The 17,085-nt window shown below is 39.8% G+C and overlaps 3 protein-coding genes across 6 annotated transcripts in view; 1 reads left to right on the top strand and 2 right to left on the bottom strand.

The window, feature by feature from the left end:
- The window catches only part of mettl24 (methyltransferase like 24), a 28,052-nt gene extending 26,349 nt beyond the window's left edge, over nt 1-1,703 (bottom strand). For both annotated transcript variants that reach the window (XM_029497042.1, XM_029497043.1), the window contains exon 1: nt 1,167-1,703. In XM_029497042.1, the coding sequence (XP_029352902.1) occupies nt 1,167-1,499 (333 nt within the window). In that variant the 5' untranslated portion in view covers nt 1,500-1,703. The remainder of the gene's footprint in view (nt 1-1,166) is intronic.
- Nucleotides 1,704-3,853: 2,150 nt separating this feature from the next.
- On the bottom strand, nt 3,854-14,969 carry LOC115037591 (interleukin-31 receptor subunit alpha-like). Of its 3 annotated transcripts, none has more exons than XM_029496234.1 (17): nt 14,883-14,969; nt 13,166-14,593; nt 11,245-11,517; nt 11,022-11,145; nt 10,768-10,937; nt 10,570-10,691; nt 9,857-9,880; nt 9,263-9,419; nt 8,351-8,433; nt 8,041-8,236; nt 7,723-7,890; nt 7,036-7,137; nt 6,799-6,942; nt 6,558-6,698; nt 5,445-5,529; nt 5,219-5,300; nt 3,854-5,008 (listed from the first exon to the last, which is right to left on the bottom strand). In XM_029496234.1, exons 2-17 carry the CDS (start codon nt 13,218-13,220, stop codon nt 4,607-4,609), a joined length of 2,328 nt encoding a protein of 775 aa, XP_029352094.1. In that variant the 5' UTR covers nt 13,221-14,593; nt 14,883-14,969; the 3' UTR covers nt 3,854-4,606. The 3 variants fall into 3 exon arrangements, with proteins under 3 accessions (XP_029352094.1, XP_029352095.1, XP_029352096.1); XM_029496235.1 differs by having other exon boundaries at nt 14,258-14,593; XM_029496236.1 differs by having other exon boundaries at nt 11,245-11,514; nt 14,258-14,593.
- Nucleotides 13,969-16,629, top strand: rdh14b (retinol dehydrogenase 14b). Its single transcript, XM_029496237.1, has 2 exons — nt 13,969-14,632; nt 15,265-16,629. The coding sequence occupies exons 1-2, from the start codon at nt 14,279-14,281 to the stop codon at nt 15,880-15,882; spliced, it is 972 nt and encodes a 323-aa protein (XP_029352097.1). The 5' UTR covers nt 13,969-14,278; the 3' UTR covers nt 15,883-16,629.
- The last annotated feature ends 456 nt before the right edge of the window (nt 16,630-17,085 follow it).

The following is a 17,085-nucleotide window of genomic DNA, read 5'->3' as shown; positions in this document are numbered from 1 at the left end:
TTCATCTGCAGGACTATGTGTTGAGCAGAGAGCAGGGAGTCAGCAAGTGAGCAGGAAAGAGGAGAAAGAGAAAGAAAGAGGTTGAAGGAAAGGAAAGAAACGCCAGTGTAAGTGTTAGATGTGAGCAGTGAGATCAGAATTTTTAAATTGAGAGAGACAGGAGAGATGAAATAGCAAGGGTGAGGATGAAAGCAGGAAGAACAGAAACAAGGTAGCACGACAGAGCGAAAGAGCAGTGATCTCAAAGATGAGAGCCTACAGGGAGTAAAAAGTGGAAAAGATGTGCCAACAGAGTAAAACAGAGAGCGTTAAACGGCAGCAGCACACGACACAGAAATTTTGTTAAGGGCCCCTCCAGGGCATCTTATGTGACAAAGTTGTGTTGGGAAAGTGGGAGAGAGTGAGCATATGTTGGTATGTGTTATTGATGAGTATGAGTACTGAGCTCTCCATGTGGTGTCAGAGCCCTGAAGTGATGATTTAAAGACAAATGTCAGCAAACAAACCCCAGAGTAAGAGGAGCAGGAAATGTAACAACAGAGAAGCTGTCCGTTTGCAGTGGTGGTGGGAGGATTCAAGGAATTCGGCTGTGAAAAGAAACAAAAAGGGAGACGAATGGGTGCAGAGGTCAGTTGGCCAAATAAAGGCAACTGAGATTGAGAAGAAAATGATGAAACTGAAAAAGAAAAGAAAGGGGATTTGGGAGACAGAAGAAGAGGAGGTAGAGGGTGTTTTGTTTAGTTGTTGCTTTAACGCACCCAACACAGGTCGAGGGTCAAGCTGTTGAAGTGTTTCAGAGCTCTGTTTGCTCTCAAAGACTTGGCATCGGAGAACAGCCTTTCTGTAGATTCACAGACACAAAACAGCAAAGGGTTTGACCTGTAGCTCGTGTTTAAATGAAGTGAATACATTTAGCAATAAATGAATCCTCGCACAGCCAAAACCTCTGGTGACAAACTTTGTTTCAACTTCAAAGCCCTTCAGAAGTCCTTCGTCACCCTCCTGGGATTACTGAGATTTAAGCCAGTGACTCAAAGTGTCACTGTCAAGGAGTGAAAGCTCCTTATTGAGCTGCTCTACACTGATTTACCATCAGATAACCTTACAAGAGCCTTAATCACATCAATTCAGAACACAGACACTGATGGGGCGCAAAACAAGCATACCTTTCTGCGCGGGTGGAGAGCTGGGCAGCAGGCAGGTGTGGGAGACTCGTGGCTTTCATCCTTCTTCTTAGCCGGACCGTCCTTCTTCAGTGTTCGAAGGTACGAGATTCTCCTTTTAACAGCCCGGCCCCGCTGCCTCATCTCTGCAGTCACCTGCTTGTTTCTGGTTTGCTCGCCCAACTTCTGTTTAGGTTGGATGGGATGTTCCAGAGCCAGGGGTGCAGGTGAGCCTGGCCAATCTGTCTCCAGGTAAACATGAAGGCACACGTACACGGCGGTGAGGAGAGCACCCAAACGCAGCAGCAACCCCAAGCTGAGTCGCTCTCTGCCCATGTCCACTCGCAGTCTTGACCTCTGTGTCTCTCTGGCACGCCTCAGTCCATCTTTTAATTAGCCCATTTCTTTTTCTGCTCCACTCTCCCCGTCTTTCCTTCAGAGACAAAGTTCACCATCAGACCAAGCCATAAAAGTTAATAAAACATGAACATGCTCATGGCCCAACACAGACTCGGATGCCTGAATCTCAACCTCAGCAGCAGCGTGCATGTTGTGTGTCATGAGGCTCTGCAAACACATTTAGGAGTGCGTTTCGTGCCGCCCTCTTTGAAAACTTTGGGAACTCCCTCTTCACGCTCTCAAGTCAAACACACCCGCCCCTTTAGTTTGCTCTCTTTTTGTCTCTGTCTGACACACACACACACACAGACCCTTGTGTTGCTTTGCTCCCTCCCTCATGCAGGGACTCTCAGGTTACTCTGTAACTGTAGATATGGGCAGGACCTTCTGCTACACTGAAGGCCTCAGCAGTTCCCTCTCAGCGTCTGAATGGAGTTAACACCGACAGAGAGGAGCACTCTCCTGGTAAAACGGATTTATACACATGCCCATGTTCAGTTTTCATTTTGCTGAAAAATGTATGAAAATTTGATACTAAAAGGTGAAAAATAAAGGCCCCTATTGCGAGTTGAACTAATTTCTAGGACACATGGAGATCTGAACTGCTTTCAATTGTATCGCACACTAAATCCTTCAACATTGAGCCTCAAAAAATGTACTTTTTTTTCTTTTTTTTTAAATATGTCCCAGAAATTTCAAAACATGAAATATTTTATTCAAATTAGGTTCATGAGAATGGGTGGAATCTTGAAATTTCCAGTTTTCCGCAACTTATGTGAACAACATTTGTCATTGTTCACCCCGGAAAGCTGGCGACACTAAGCAAACACGGGAGGTGTTACAGAAAAACGGATAAAAATCAAAGCATAGCGGAGCAGGAAGAGGAAGGCTGCCATGAAACCTGCCCCTCTCATCTCCAGACTGTGTCAGGGGGGGCATGCAGCTCATCAGCCCTCCCTGCACACGTCGTGCCTTTGTGCAAACCCACAACAACGACGGCCTGCAGGGTGAGCCGATGACCTGGGGTGTCTTCACTTAGGTCCGTAAGACAACGAGGGTGCAGACTGAGCTGGCCTCTAAGGACAATCAAACCATTCTGTTCAGCAGAGAGTCGGATACCTGGCCAGGTGCAGCAGCCATGAGATCCGGAGTCAGGACCGAAACCGAGCACAGGAGAGGTGCGCTTTATATACAGCGCCCTCCTGCGGCGGTGGGGCGGTGCTGGCGTTGAACGCGGGGAATCCCCGCAGCTTTTCGCCTTCTCTATTTCAGAAATAGAAGTCATCTTAAGAGAAGTCAAAATATAACAGGAAGTCTAAATTAAAACTAATGACTGCAAAGAAGACACGAAATATGTTAAAATTCATATCGAAAAAACACAAACACCGTTAATATTAGTTGGTATAAACGACCGTGATATTATATTAAATATTGTGTTGTGATGAGCTGCCTACAATTTTCAGCATAAAAATGGACATTGATCCCTTCAGTTTGGTCAGAAGGAACCAAAATATGACTGGCTGAGCAGGACATTTTCCAGTTTAATCAGACTTGCATCTCCCTCTGGTGGGCAAATCATGTGATTGTGACAGTGAATAAAAAATCTTGGATGAGTTTGCCTGCCATGTATTGCTTATACAGCTCAAGTCAGCTGATAGTGAACAGCTTAGTTTGAATAATGACTGAAAAAGCACAGCTTTCAAACGCTGAACAGCAACATCGTTAGCTTCACTTGGCGCACACACACACGTTTGCTTTTGTTAAACTGTTGAGCACCCTTTTGGGCCAAAGCCTAGTGAAGTTGAAATTCACATTCCACCTATCATTAAAAAAGTCTCATTCTGTGGTGGCTGTTCACTTTAGCCTACCTGGTCACTGAAGACCCGTAGAGTATGAATTCATTCCAGTGGAAAGGCAAATTAAACATCCATCCCATTTTCACATAGCTAACGTTAACTTTTGTGCTGACGTCAGATAGCACTGTAGTATAACCAGTTGGAAAGTCATGGTACATTCCTCAGCCTGAGGTGTTTCTCAATAACAATGATGTCACTGATGAACAACTGTGTAATGATTGGTGTGTGTATATAATTATGTAGTCAAAACAAAATTGTGAGGTCACGGTAACCTTGGCCTTTAACCATGAGATCCCAGCTGGTTCATTGTGGCCCTGAGACCATCCATTCAGGTTTGGCCTTAAAGAAGAAACATTTGTAAAATATTAAATATTTGCAGTTGAATAAAAATGGAAAACTGCAGCTTTATATATATATAGATTATTTATAGTCACAAGCAAGTTCATTACTTTTTTCGAACTTATGAAGGCATCAGTGACAACGATACAGGAAGAACAGAGAATTCAATAATAATGGACAATCGTGCTCATATTATGATACTTACTACTAAATATCAGTGACATAGCGACATTTTTACACACAAAACATTCACATAAATAATGCACTATTCAAGTGTGTGCTTAATTATCTTTGTGTGTGAATATTCAGCAAACAGCACGTCAACAAGAAATACAAATGTTTTCCTTCACTTTGTAAATGTTAGCTACACCACATTACCCCTGTAAGTGCTCTCAGTGCTGAACAGAAAGTTTTACTCCACATGTACATTAGCTCAGTGGTTCTCAACCTTTTTTCAGTGATGAATCCCGTGTAAATAAATTGTTCAGCTGAAAACTCAGCTGAAAAACCCTAAAACATTTTTAAGGACTATTAAATTGATTTCTATTTTTAACATACATTTAAAAAAAAATCTTAAGTACCCCCATTTGAGAACCACTGCATTAGCTTGACGAAACAAAGATGCTACTATACATGGTTTGTTTGTTTCTTATCAATAAAGCATAGACTTTGGCAAAAAAGTGCCTGAATGATGAACTTTGATATGAGATAAGTATTCTTCTTTACGTTCATTCCACATGGAAACTATGATAAAAATCCTCAGAAAGAATGACTATGGAGAGCTTAATTCAGAGCTAATATACTTGTGTATCTAGACTTTTTGGTTACCTTGGTTCTCCTTTCATTGGTTCACCGACCCTGACTTTGTTCAAACATGTTCAAAGTGACGTAAATAGTCATCGGTGCTGTCTTTTCTTGTTGCTTTCCTTGGGCGCACTTGGATTGTTTATTTCTGCTGGTAGCAACAGTTTCCACAGAACTCTGACTGCGATATGGGCTGATTATAGTGTTTACAGAAGACAACAATGCTGCAGTTTCTCCAGAAGATTCCAGATGCTTTGAATCAGTGAGTTCAGCAAGTTTCACATCCTGTGCCTCTGGTGGCAAATCTATGGCTGGTTCAGTGTCCTCTTCAGTTTGGACAATAGCTGGGTTACCATTATAGCCTGTAGCAAGTGGAAGGTTGGATGTTCTCTGAGATTCCTCCATGTAAACCCTGACACAGACACTTTCAGAAGGAGTACTGAATGACTGGAAAGGGCAGGTAGGCAGTGGAAAAAAGTCACACAAAAAGACAATGCATTATTTTTCTCAAAATAGAACCCAGAACACAGAGTCATGAATCTAGAACTATATGTCCAGAGCTTAACTCCGTTTTAAAAACCATCATACAATTTAACTGTCAGCTATTTTAATAAGGATGCAATTCATTGTCTCCATTTCCTCCATCAGAGCATTCACCTTTTGATGATATGTCGACAGCCACAATGCCAAAGAACTCAGACTTGGGTCTGGCACCTGTTTGTTCCTGAAGTTCTTCCACCTACAAAGCAAATATGAAATGTCATTGAGAAACGATTTAAGATTTCTGTGTAGTAATTTGGGGAAGAATTAGTGGCTTCAGCTCAGTCTTTTAATTAAAAATTAAACTTTAAGTGATGGCAGAGAGTGAGAGGTTGTAACTTACTGAATAGCACAGCATAAGCCAAGAGATAGCACAAGAATTATAACAATGCTTCCAGAGAAGCTGAGCGCTTGGACGAGCCTCGGATCTGTCAGAGAAAAATAATGTTGCATCAGCGGTTCGAGTAAAATAAATTATTTCCCTAAAATATTAGAATTGCTTGCGTGGCATTACTGCATCTAACACCTTTACTCACTGATTCACAATAAGTTGAGCAACTCTTGGCCACCACACATTTTATGATGTTATTCAAAATATTGAGTAATTAGGATGAGTAATAAAGTGTAAATAAAGATTTTGGTTGGTGATTCAGATGAACCAGAGCCAATAAAAATAAGACAGGGAAATCCTTTCCAAAATCGAGTTCATACAGTAATGACACTTAGTACTTTAAATTTCAATCAAACGTATCTGCAGTAATCTGTAGCAGATATTTAGATAGAGAACTTTAGTTTAGTTTAGTTTTTTTACTCAGGCTTCATTTTCCTCCTTTTCCTGTTCAGCATTATCTCTTATTCCTTCCATATCTAACAGAGCCAAAACTCAGACTGTAGCTTGGTGCCTCTTAGCATAATTCAAATTTGACCATTTTTATTAGAGAAAGTAATGCTGAAGATTGTACTTGCTCTGGAGTTCAAAGTTATGCTTAGAAGAGGGAAAGAGTTTTTTTTTTTTTTTTTTATTTACAAAATGTGTCTCACTTCAAAGAAACCAAAATTTTAAGCTTCTCCACCCAACATGCCAAAGCATGCCTGCAACAAGAGTATCAATGTCCATCAACAATCCCCTGAGTTCAGCTTCAGACATTTTGTTGGCCAGTAATCAAATTAACACAAAAAAATTACTCAGCTGGAGTTGCTCCCATCATATAAAGTAAAATAGTGTTTTAGTTAAACAGGCCAAAACCCATGTGTGCAAGTTTCAAAGTCACTGTTTTGAAGAGGTGTTGTAAGAAAAATCTGACAGAATTATGCTATCAGTTCAAGATGTTCATGAATGTTTTTTTTTTTTATATATATTTCCAGTGCTGCTGTTCATCGCTTAAGGAAATATACAAATGTATCAAGGCTGCAGCTGTACTCACAGATGTAGGAATAGGTAATACAGGATACTTACCAAATCTTTTTGTTTCAAAGAGCCTCTCAATGCTTTTGCTAGTTGCAGTTAGAGCGACTGCCTTGACATACACACTGTATTGGGTGTCTGGATTCAGATCTTTTAAAAGGATGGACTGCTTTGTGCTATCTACAGTAACAGCTGGAACAAAACCACCACAGAAATATCAGAAATACATTGTTGGTAAAAAATCAATCTCTCCAACTCCTGTACAAACGTCACAGTAGTCTGTTGGACTTACTGAGTGTCGGCCCTTTCTGAGCACTGTAGATGACGGTGTAGTTGATAACAGTATCACTGCATTTCTCTTCTGACTTCAATTTCCAGCTTACGTAGGCACTTTTGTCACTAGCTTCAACAGTGACATGTGTGATATTTCCTGGATCTGTAAACATCATGTTTGTAGAGTTCAACTCATGAAACAAGGAAAAACTCATTTATGGATGATTTAAAAAAAAAAGTCTGAGGAATGATCTACCTCCTACACTAGAGCAGACCTGAAGGGCCTCTGAGCCAAGGCCTGCCTTGTCATCAAGGAGTGGAGTGACTGTGATATTGTATTGCCTCCTATCAAGGAGGTCTGTAAGGGAAGGGAAGACGATTACAATAACAAAGCAAGAGATTGTTTAAGCACATAAAAGCCATTCATCTATTCCCCCTCCTACTGATGGCCCTGTTGAGCTGCCTCTGTTTATGGCAGTGACAGTCTGATGGTCTAATATCAACCAGTGGTCCAGATTGATATTTTTCACAAACAATGGGACACATTCTGTACAGACGTAACAATGCTGTTATATTTGGAGAAAACTCCTATAAAATCATTGCTGGCAGCTAAAGAGTCTACTTCAATATTCAAATAAAGGTTAAAAATAAAAAAATAAATAAAATGTAAGTACTGAATTACAAAAGTGGAAATACCCAAACAAGTTAAATGTAGTTAACTGAATTAAATCTACGTTGCTCATTTCTACCATTATTTCTTTGCCTGACTATAGACAGGCAGGAAAATGGACAAAGGATTGTAATGTGATAGCACTTCAGAGGCCTAATGGTCGTGTACCACTTTATTAATTTAATCTTGGCCTGAACCATAAAAACCATACTGGTGCGGTGCTAATTGACGATGACAACTCTCCTTCCACGAGCTACCTGTTGTCAAACTTACCAGTTAGTGTGGTGTGAGTGTATTTGCTCTCCTTCCAATAATACTGGTTTCCATTATGGGTCCAGTCGATCATGTAGCCTCTGACAGGCACATCAGGAGGCTTCCAGCTGATCAGAATTTCACCATTGAGGGTTGAAGTCTGGATTTCAGTAGCTTGAGGTAGATCTGCTGAGTGATATCAATTGAAAATAAGCTCACTGACTGAAACCAGCCCACTGACGTGCATTAAGGTTAAGTATGGTGCCATTAAAATGAAACAGAATGATCCATAAGTTGTTACTCATTAAAAAGGAAAAAATCAATAGCATTAAAACTCACTCTCTCCAATAGCTGGAACATAAATGGAGTCCTCTCCAAGCACGGTTTCATTGCGAAAGACTGTGAGATTGATCCTGTGCGCATCTTGATTCACATCAACACTGCAAGTTGAAGTGTTGCACAATGTGTCCATATAACCGACTCCAGTCCGTTTAATAGTGTATGTGAATGTGTCTTGGCACATTGGAGGAATCTCCTGTGTGGATAGTTTGAAGCACTTAAGATCAACATGTAATGTGGAACCTTGTCTGTTGGGAAATGCTGGTGAAGATGAAAATGAAAAATAAGCAGCACGGAGAGCTTTCCTTACCGTCCACATGACATGAACCTTTCTGACTCCATTTTCCCGTGGTTCTGTTACTTTTCTCCACAGGTTCAGTTTGACATCGTGCTCTATAAAAATTTGTTCAAATCAGTCACAACCATTAACAGCTGTCATGTCAATTAAAGCCAAAAACAACAATCAATGACCATTGTTCCATCACTGGAGAAGCAAAGCAGCTTTGAATTATTAACCAGTTATAGGATGACTACAGTTGTTTTTGGTTTTCTGTCATCCTACCAATTCAGGGAAGTACAGTAAATGCTCTGATCTGATGAGACAGCTGCTGTGTTCACATCATGAAATTATTATTGTATTTTAATTCAGTCAGTAAAAGAAATTATGATGTAATAATCTCAATAAAATAAAAAAACTAAAACAATATCTTACTCATAACAAACATGGAAACTTAAAAAAAAAAAAAAAAAAAAAAAGAGCCAAGAGATTTGTTGTGGTGCTTCAATTACAATAATCAAGTAAGCATTTTAACTCTTCTTGTTTTTTGAGGCATCTGACCACAACAAACACTTTTTTTGTTAGGATCCCAATTAGCTAGTGTTTTAAGTTAAGCAAGGTTTCTTCAGAAAACTGCCTTGGTTTTTGAAGTTACTGCTTATGTTGCCTTCGGGAAACAGATAGAGCTGACAGTTCTGATGAGCATGACGAAGACTGTCGTGAGCAGCACAAAGTGCTAATACAGGAAAAATGTAATTATCTCCCCAAAGAGACCTTACTGGAAATTTCTGATTGACTTCCTTGGACTTGCCACTGCGGTGATATCATAGCCTTAATGCCTATAGCTGAACTGGCAATGCCATATGAATATTATCAAGTTACACAGATTGTATAACCACTTATCTTTGCGAGGACCAGGACCATATTTCAGATTATTAGTCATACCATTTAATTTAGTCAGAACTATCTTCTCCTGGCTCCAGTCGCTCCAAGGTGCCTTGTCTAAAGCACAGCGTGCTGAAACTTTGTAGTAAGTGCAGGATTCAAGTTGTTCAGTGATATTCCCATTCTCGTTGAGCCTCAGTGTCTTATTGACCACCTTCTGGAAAAACAAGAAAAAGAACTATGCCTAAACATTTAGAAGGTCCAGATTTCAAGAAATTATCTCATACTGATTTTCTGAGGCAGATTTGAAGCAAACATTTGGTTTTTGCTGAATTTATCTCACTCTCAGAGACAACATGAGAGCCCAGAGTGTTATTTGCAAAATTAATGGCAATTAAAAAGAATTTCATAGATTGGTACAGGATTAAAAAATGTGGTGTTCATCATGGAAAACGTTATGGTTATTGTCAAAAAACTACCATATTTCCACGGTCAGAATTAAGGGCAGAACCGTTTGGCCATTATTTCAAGCTAATGACTTGATAACCTGTCCATGTTGCTGTTACTGTCAGCTTTGAACTTCTAAATAAGTCAACATCACTGGATAACACGCTGAAGGAGACAGTTCACTTCACGATTCATGGCAACTCTTACCTCTAAAGTCCCGTCATTAGCAACCTGGAGCAAAACAAAAATAGCTTTAGTTATCATGTATTTGAAATTGTCAGAATTAAAAACTGTGAAATTTCTTCACTGTGGAACAAAAAGAATAAGATCAACATGTAATGTCGGCATATTGTTAAATATCTGACCAAGCAGATATTGACGGTCGTCTTTAACCTATTGTTGGACATCAATAGAAACTTCGTTTCTTGTGGCTGTATGATGACAGTTTAATGTTACAACACGTTTTTACTTTGCAGTGTCTATGAGAACTTATTACAATGAGCAATTTATTGGCATGCTCTTGTAATTAATAGTCAGAGATGTCTGACAGTTAGAGTACATCCCACAGCACAAGTGTCAACATGACCCCATAACCCCAAATACTGGAAACACGTTCGAATAATAAACCCAATATAAACATGAATGGAATCCATCCAGCTGATTTATGAGAACACAAACTGGATTTTTTTGGTGTCCAGAACCACTTGTTTTTTTCATTTGTTTGTTTGTTTAATAACGGTGGTTCATTTCGTTTTGGCCAATGTTGCTATCTGCTAGTTTACTTATTTTAGCTTTTTGCACTTTCTTTTTTCTTTCTTCTTTTTCTGACTCGTGATTGCTGTCATTGAAATGTACTTTAATTGCTTCTAGCAAATAGATCTCACCCCACCTTTTGCCTTACGGTGAAAAGAAGAACGTACCTTGAGGAATTTGACTTGACAGTGAGATATTCTCTTGGCAAATGAACGCTTCCACTCAACGTGTATATGATCAGACAAGACGTTGCAAGAAGTTACACGAAGCTTTGGAGGGATAATTTTCACTGGAGAAATATAATCAAGTTGGCATTAAAATTCAGAAACATGAAAAAGAGATAATGAAGAAATTTGTATGCTTACATATGTTAAGAGGGCTAAATTCATAGCAGTCGGAGTAAGCTTCCCAAGCACGAGTTCTAGCTCTCACAGTAACATTGATATTACTGAAGAGATTTATTTTATTCTGTAAATGTACATCTCTGGATGTACATGTTGTTACATTTGATTTGCAGATTTCACTCTGGGAAACACTGAAAGAAACACATATTTTGTGTTAAATACATATTTCTCCTCACAATTCTCACACACTTGAAAGAAAATATGAAAGCACTCACAGTACAGCGTAGCTTATTTTCAGTGAAGAATTCATCTGTTGCTTCCACTTGCATGTGAACAGTTGTGGTACCCCTTCCATTGCATTTTCATAATGCAACATGCATGATATATTGCGGGGTTTTGCTGTAGGAACAAACCAAATAACTGGGATGACCTGTTTCATCTTACTGCAGGAGTCAACAGTCAGAATGTTAAAATATAAGTAACTTAAATATTTCTTACTGTAGGTTCTGATGATGGTGCCTCCAAGGACTTGATTGCTATTTAAACTGTGGCACTGCAATGTAGCAGTGGTGTGAGTGAAATGCCTCAGTAACAGTACTGTGTGGGAGGAGTTGATAGTCTTGGACAGGTTTGCGTTGATGCGCTTATTATTTAGTGTCCAGAAGATCTGGCCATGGATACATGAAGTCTGGCACATGACCTTAATATCAGATCCCACTTCAACATACTTATCTTTAGGGGAAACACTGCAGGTATTTGCACGCTGGCCTGCTGAAAATGAGAACATAAGTTAACATTTCAAACTGTAAATGAGCAAATAACAAACATTTCATAAAAGTTCTAACTTTATATTTCCGGAAATATGCTTTTTCACTCTCTTACCTATTCTCCAATACTTAGGTGCAGCTAGAACTAGCAGAGTGGACTTTAGCATAAATTCTGAAAAAGGCTCTTTGTTAAACTGCTTTTACACTTTTGATTTCAAGAGCTTTGTTGTTTTGGCTCGATGCTTTGAGCCATGAACATCCTGTTGTTTCCGTTGACTCTGCTCCAAATGATGTAATCTGAGCCGATGTCTGCTAGTCAGATCTGCCTAATGCTCCAGTTGCCAGCTTTTATTATTTCTCAGTCAGAGTTTCTCTTATCCTGAGAGTCCAGGAGCCACCTTTTTCTGGGCATCTGCACTTGGACGTCACTACATGAACTCCCTCCAGATGGAAACCACTTCACTATCACCCTCCTGCACTGCCTCCAGAGAGATCCCATCTTCCTTGTTGGCCTTATTTTCCTATTTTCTGTTTATTTGGAACTTTTCCACTCACCTCATATGTGCATTGTGTTACTTTGTATTTTTCTGCCAGAACATTATTACATTATATTCCCATGCCTCAAATGTTTATTGTTGACTGCTTCAGTGCCTGGTTGGGAAATATTTCTTCTGATTCTAGCTGGAGCATCACTGGATGTGGTCAGAATAGCTTCTCTGCTTCTGACCCTTGCTTTTTTTTATTATTTTCATAGAGCTTTAGTTTAGTAACATCGATTAACTGCTTCTGCTGTCTGCATTCCACTCTTGGAGCCCCATGTTTTTGTTTCATCCTTGCAGGGTTGTAACAAAAACAGATGAAATCATTCATTAATAATAAACAACCAAATTTAATCCAAATGTTACCAGAGCCTTCTCCCAGCTTTTACCACAGTGATTTATTTTTCAATTTGTTTACAGGAATAAAACTTTTATCTGAACCAAGTTGATTTGAAACTACTACCATCTCATTAAAATGGCAGTCTAGCAGTTTCCTTTTAACTTTAATTTACTGGCTGGGGTGGATAAGTCACACGGCAGAGCAGATGCTTTGTTATGGTGTTAAACTGATTTTCATGTGGTATAGCTGTAATGGATTTGTGGGGATTTTCTAGGAATAAGAGTGGCAAAAGTTGCTGTCTCACATGTCATAGAATCATTACAATCCTTTTCACTGAGGACGTGAGTAGTCTTGCTCTCATGTTTGTTTTGGTAACTGTGCCAAGTCTGTGTCACAAATGCCGTATTATTTTGTGTGCAAGCTATGTTCATATTCAATAATATTTAATAGACACTTAAAATAATGCACAGTACCTGATAGAGCCAGACCTATATTTGCATGAGAACAAGAAATGCAAAAATATTTTAAATACTGTTATACTTCCAAAACTAAGAGACGATAATAACTCATTACTATGTTGAAGTACAGCAGCAGAGCTTTTTAGGCATTTTAAACACTGGTCCCTGTGCATTATCCTATTAACCACAGTGAAATCTCTGCAATGAAACCAAAACAAAAGAAGTACTTCCCAGAAGTCTGCCCTGACTCCTCTGCACTTTAACACCTTAGTCTACGCACTGCAAGAAAACCCAGCAAATAATAATATTTCTTACCTTCACAAATGGAAAAGGTCACACCCAGAAGAAGTGTGAATACAGATAGAAACATTTTCTTTAATCCTCATAAGTAATAACCTTTAAAAGAGACTTTTAGCGACGTCAGATTTCCAGAGATTAAAATGGTCGTCATGCTCCTGTGATGACAGACTGAGTGCCTGACTGAAGCAGCGCATTTCCCCACTCAGCTCAGGATCTTTACCAAGTAACGGGAAATGAAGAAACCACTGAAATAAAAGGGAGGTGTTTCCCAACTTCACTCACAGAGAGAGCTGTGGGGAAGTGAAGAAACTGTTTCTGACACTTCGACTAACTGTTTTTGTTTGCTCTCAGACCAAAGATGGCCATCCAGTGCTGATTAAAATTAATAATGACTATAAATAATAATAAAAAATTATTTGTGAATCATAAATCCCAACTTCATAAATTAAATAGTGAAAATTAAAAGTGGCCACTTTAATGGTACATGCTTCAAATATAAATAATAATAATAATAATAGTAATAATATGAACATTTCAGTCTTCTACAGAGGATTAATAATAAGTAAGTATAAGTAAAAAACCAATTAGTTTGATTGCTTTGTGTTCATATAGCGCCTCTTAGCGGTTACTTAAAAAAGAGTCAAATCAATAATTTATTTTGTTGATTATTATATTATATTATTATTGTTTTTATTATTTTCATAATTCAGAGAGACCTATATAAATAAAAGCAGTTAGGGTGCTGTCTGTTTGCAGTAACTTTATTGTACACTTGCAGCAAAACAGACGTGTTGCTCTAATTTGTGTTTTGTAATGAGGTTTTGTTGAGAAACACACACCGGAAGTAACTGGACAAGCCGTTAACTTCGCTAGCAGCTAGCTTAGGTAGCTCTGTTAGCTTAGCCACCGCTGAGCCGTTAGTGCTTCAGTCGGCTTGTTAAGGTTGTGCGACTGTCATGAAAATGTTGAAAACGATATAATAACTACATAATAATAAGATTTAGTTTGACTCCGGGCTGTTAGAGTAGACAATGTGTGTCACAATTATTTCCGGGTGGGTTTTGTAACTCGGACTCATAAGACCGTGAGGCAGCGTCCGGTCCTGACCTGTCCACCGGCTCCGTCCTCATGTCCGCTGCCGTGCTAGTGGCTGCTGTCGTCGGCGGAGGGGTCCTCTTCCTTATGCGCCGTTTGTTCCCCACTCAGAAAGCCGGGAAGCTGCTCCGGTATCCCGCTAACACTATGCAGGGAAAGACGGTCATCGTGACCGGGGCAAACTGCGGGATAGGCAAGGCCCTCGCCGGGGAGCTCCTGAAGCTGAGAGCCCGGGTCATCATGGCCTGTCGGGACCGGCGGAGCGCCGAGGAGGCGGCCGAGGACCTCCGGAGGAGAGCCGGACCGGAGCAGGGGGAGCTGGTCATCAAGCACCTGGACCTCGCCTCTCTGGGATCCGTGAGGAGATTTTGTGAGGAAATCAAACAGGTAAGCTGTGATAGAGAGTCCATTTTATTCACTAAAGAGATGTTCAGTCTGCTCGACTGTAGCTTTTGTTGTTTTCCAGGACAAAGGTCCGTGGTCTTTTTTTCACCAAAGGAAAAACAAAAGCTTTATTATTGATAAAGCAGCACATTTATATATCTGATCACCAGGAACCATGAAACATCTGTCCTGCTGTTCATTTCATCGGATGTTTACATTTGCCTTACAATTGATGAATGCTGTTTTAACATACCTCCGGAAGACAATAAGAACAAAAGCTTCAACAGATTTCAATTATTTCTGCTGAATGTCGTGTTCCTCATAGTGACGTCATTTTTCCATGTCCGCATTTACTTACCATAACCAATAGGTGTCACGCCTAACCCCTAAAAGATGCATTTCATGGAGGCCACAAGGTCCTACGTTATTTAATTAGTTCTTTAATAAAGACGGGTACAATGTCACAATGTCACAATGCCAGTCAAGGCTGTGCATGTTTAAAAACTCAGTGCGAGGATCAGTTGTAAGCAGTTTTGTTTAATCGGACAGATCAAGATGTAGGTTGTTTCTGACATAATTCATCCTTTTTGAGCTTGAAAAGTCTAAAAATGGTTTAAATATCTATGACCCTTTAGGAGGAGTCCAAGATTGACGTGCTCGTCAACAACGCTGGCGTTTACCAGTGTCCCTACACGAAAACCGAGGACAGTTTCGAGATGCAGCTCGGTGTGAACCACCTGGGCCACTTTTTCCTCACTAACCTCCTCCTGGACCTCTTGAAGACTTCTGCTCCCAGCCGCATCGTTGTGCTGTCCTCTAAGCTTTACAAGTACGGCCACATAAACTTTGATGACCTGAACAGTGAAAACAACTACAGCAAGGCTTTTTGCTACAGTCAGAGCAAGTTGGCCAACCTTCTCTTTACACTTGAACTGGCTCATCAGCTGGAAGGCACAGGGGTCACAGTCAACGCTCTCACTCCAGGCATTGTGAGGACCAGACTAGGCCGGCATGTTCAAATCCCTTTTCTGGCAAAGCCACTGTTCTACCTCGCCTCACTGATCTTTTTCAAGAGTCCACTTGAGGGGGCCCAGACTCCTCTTTATCTGGCCTGCTCCCCTGAGGTGGAGGGAGTGTCTGGGAAGTGTTTCGCAAACTGCAAGGAGGAAGAGCTGATGGACAAAGCCACATGTGAGGAGGCAGCTAAGAAACTGTGGGACATAAGCAGTAAGATGGTTGGGCTTAATGACTAAGCAGAGTTTGTGGAATGTGTTTTAAGGAACTTTGCCTATCGTGGGACAAAATAATGGCAGAGGACCTCTTCAATTGCACATTTCAAATACAAAAACTGGATATTAAAAAATAATAAATATTGGTAATATAGTAGTAATACATAAAGTGTTTCAGTGCCAAGACGCTATAATAATTGCTAGTAACAACTAACAAAACCTAGACAGCAGCTTGCTCCAAAGCTACTGTCCAAGATTCACCCACAGATATCATGATCAAAGGGACTGAACTCCTCTCATAGCATTTCATCAAAGCCAAGCTGAACTGTCACATTATTCCTTGTGCTGTGCAAATCTTCAGAGCTGAGTGAAGAGTAAACCCATTCCTGGTTGAGTCATGGTGTTTGAATGCTAAATCTGTCCATACTTTAGCATGTATTTTTGTTTAAAAGAGAGGCGGGGGTGTGCGGCTGTTAATCTAATTTCCCACTCCTGGTTTGTTTGAAGTGTAAATGCTCTCTGCTGTGTCTGGAGTAGCTGGAACAAAAATAAGGTCGACAAAGAGCATCAGAGCAGCTGCTGCACTGTTGCTCCCTCCTGTGGACGAATTAAGTCTCACAAGTAATGTCCCCTTACCTCAGCAGGTAGAAAATGCCTGAAAGGGGACATCCAATCCAATTCTCTTAAAGTCTAGAGAGGAATCTTCAGATGTTTTGCTCAGAGCTGCAGTGATTGTTCGATTAATGAATAAATTGATTCACAGAAAAATGATCAAACTATTTTGAGTTATTAACTTCAATGAAGGGACGCGTTTCATGTATTTTGTTTGTAAGTACTGGACAAACATAATACCCTTTTACTCTCTCTCTCTCTCTTTAATTTTAGCAAAACAACTAACAAAAATTCTAGTCCTCATCTTGTCTTGCACTATTGAACCCTAAATAATCCACACATACTGTTTACTGTTAGAGAAGATATATGTAAGATAAAAAAAATGATAATTTTGCAATAAATAATAGGAAATTGACAAATTTTGCATTGCTGCCTGAAAATTTGTTGCATATTAAAGTTATGGAGATTAATTGATAGATCATTTTCAGAGGCAACAATATACAAGGAACACAGAAAACGGTTTACATTTCTTTACATTCTTTGGCCCAAAGAGGTGAATTAGCAGACCTAATACTTATAAGAGGGATATTTTTTTAATACTATATATTGTAAGGA

Source organism: Echeneis naucrates, chromosome 24 (genome assembly GCF_900963305.1).
Source record: "Echeneis naucrates chromosome 24, fEcheNa1.1, whole genome shotgun sequence".
NCBI lineage: Eukaryota > Metazoa > Chordata > Actinopteri > Carangiformes > Echeneidae > Echeneis > Echeneis naucrates.
This window is presented reverse-complemented; position numbering and strand designations above follow the sequence as displayed.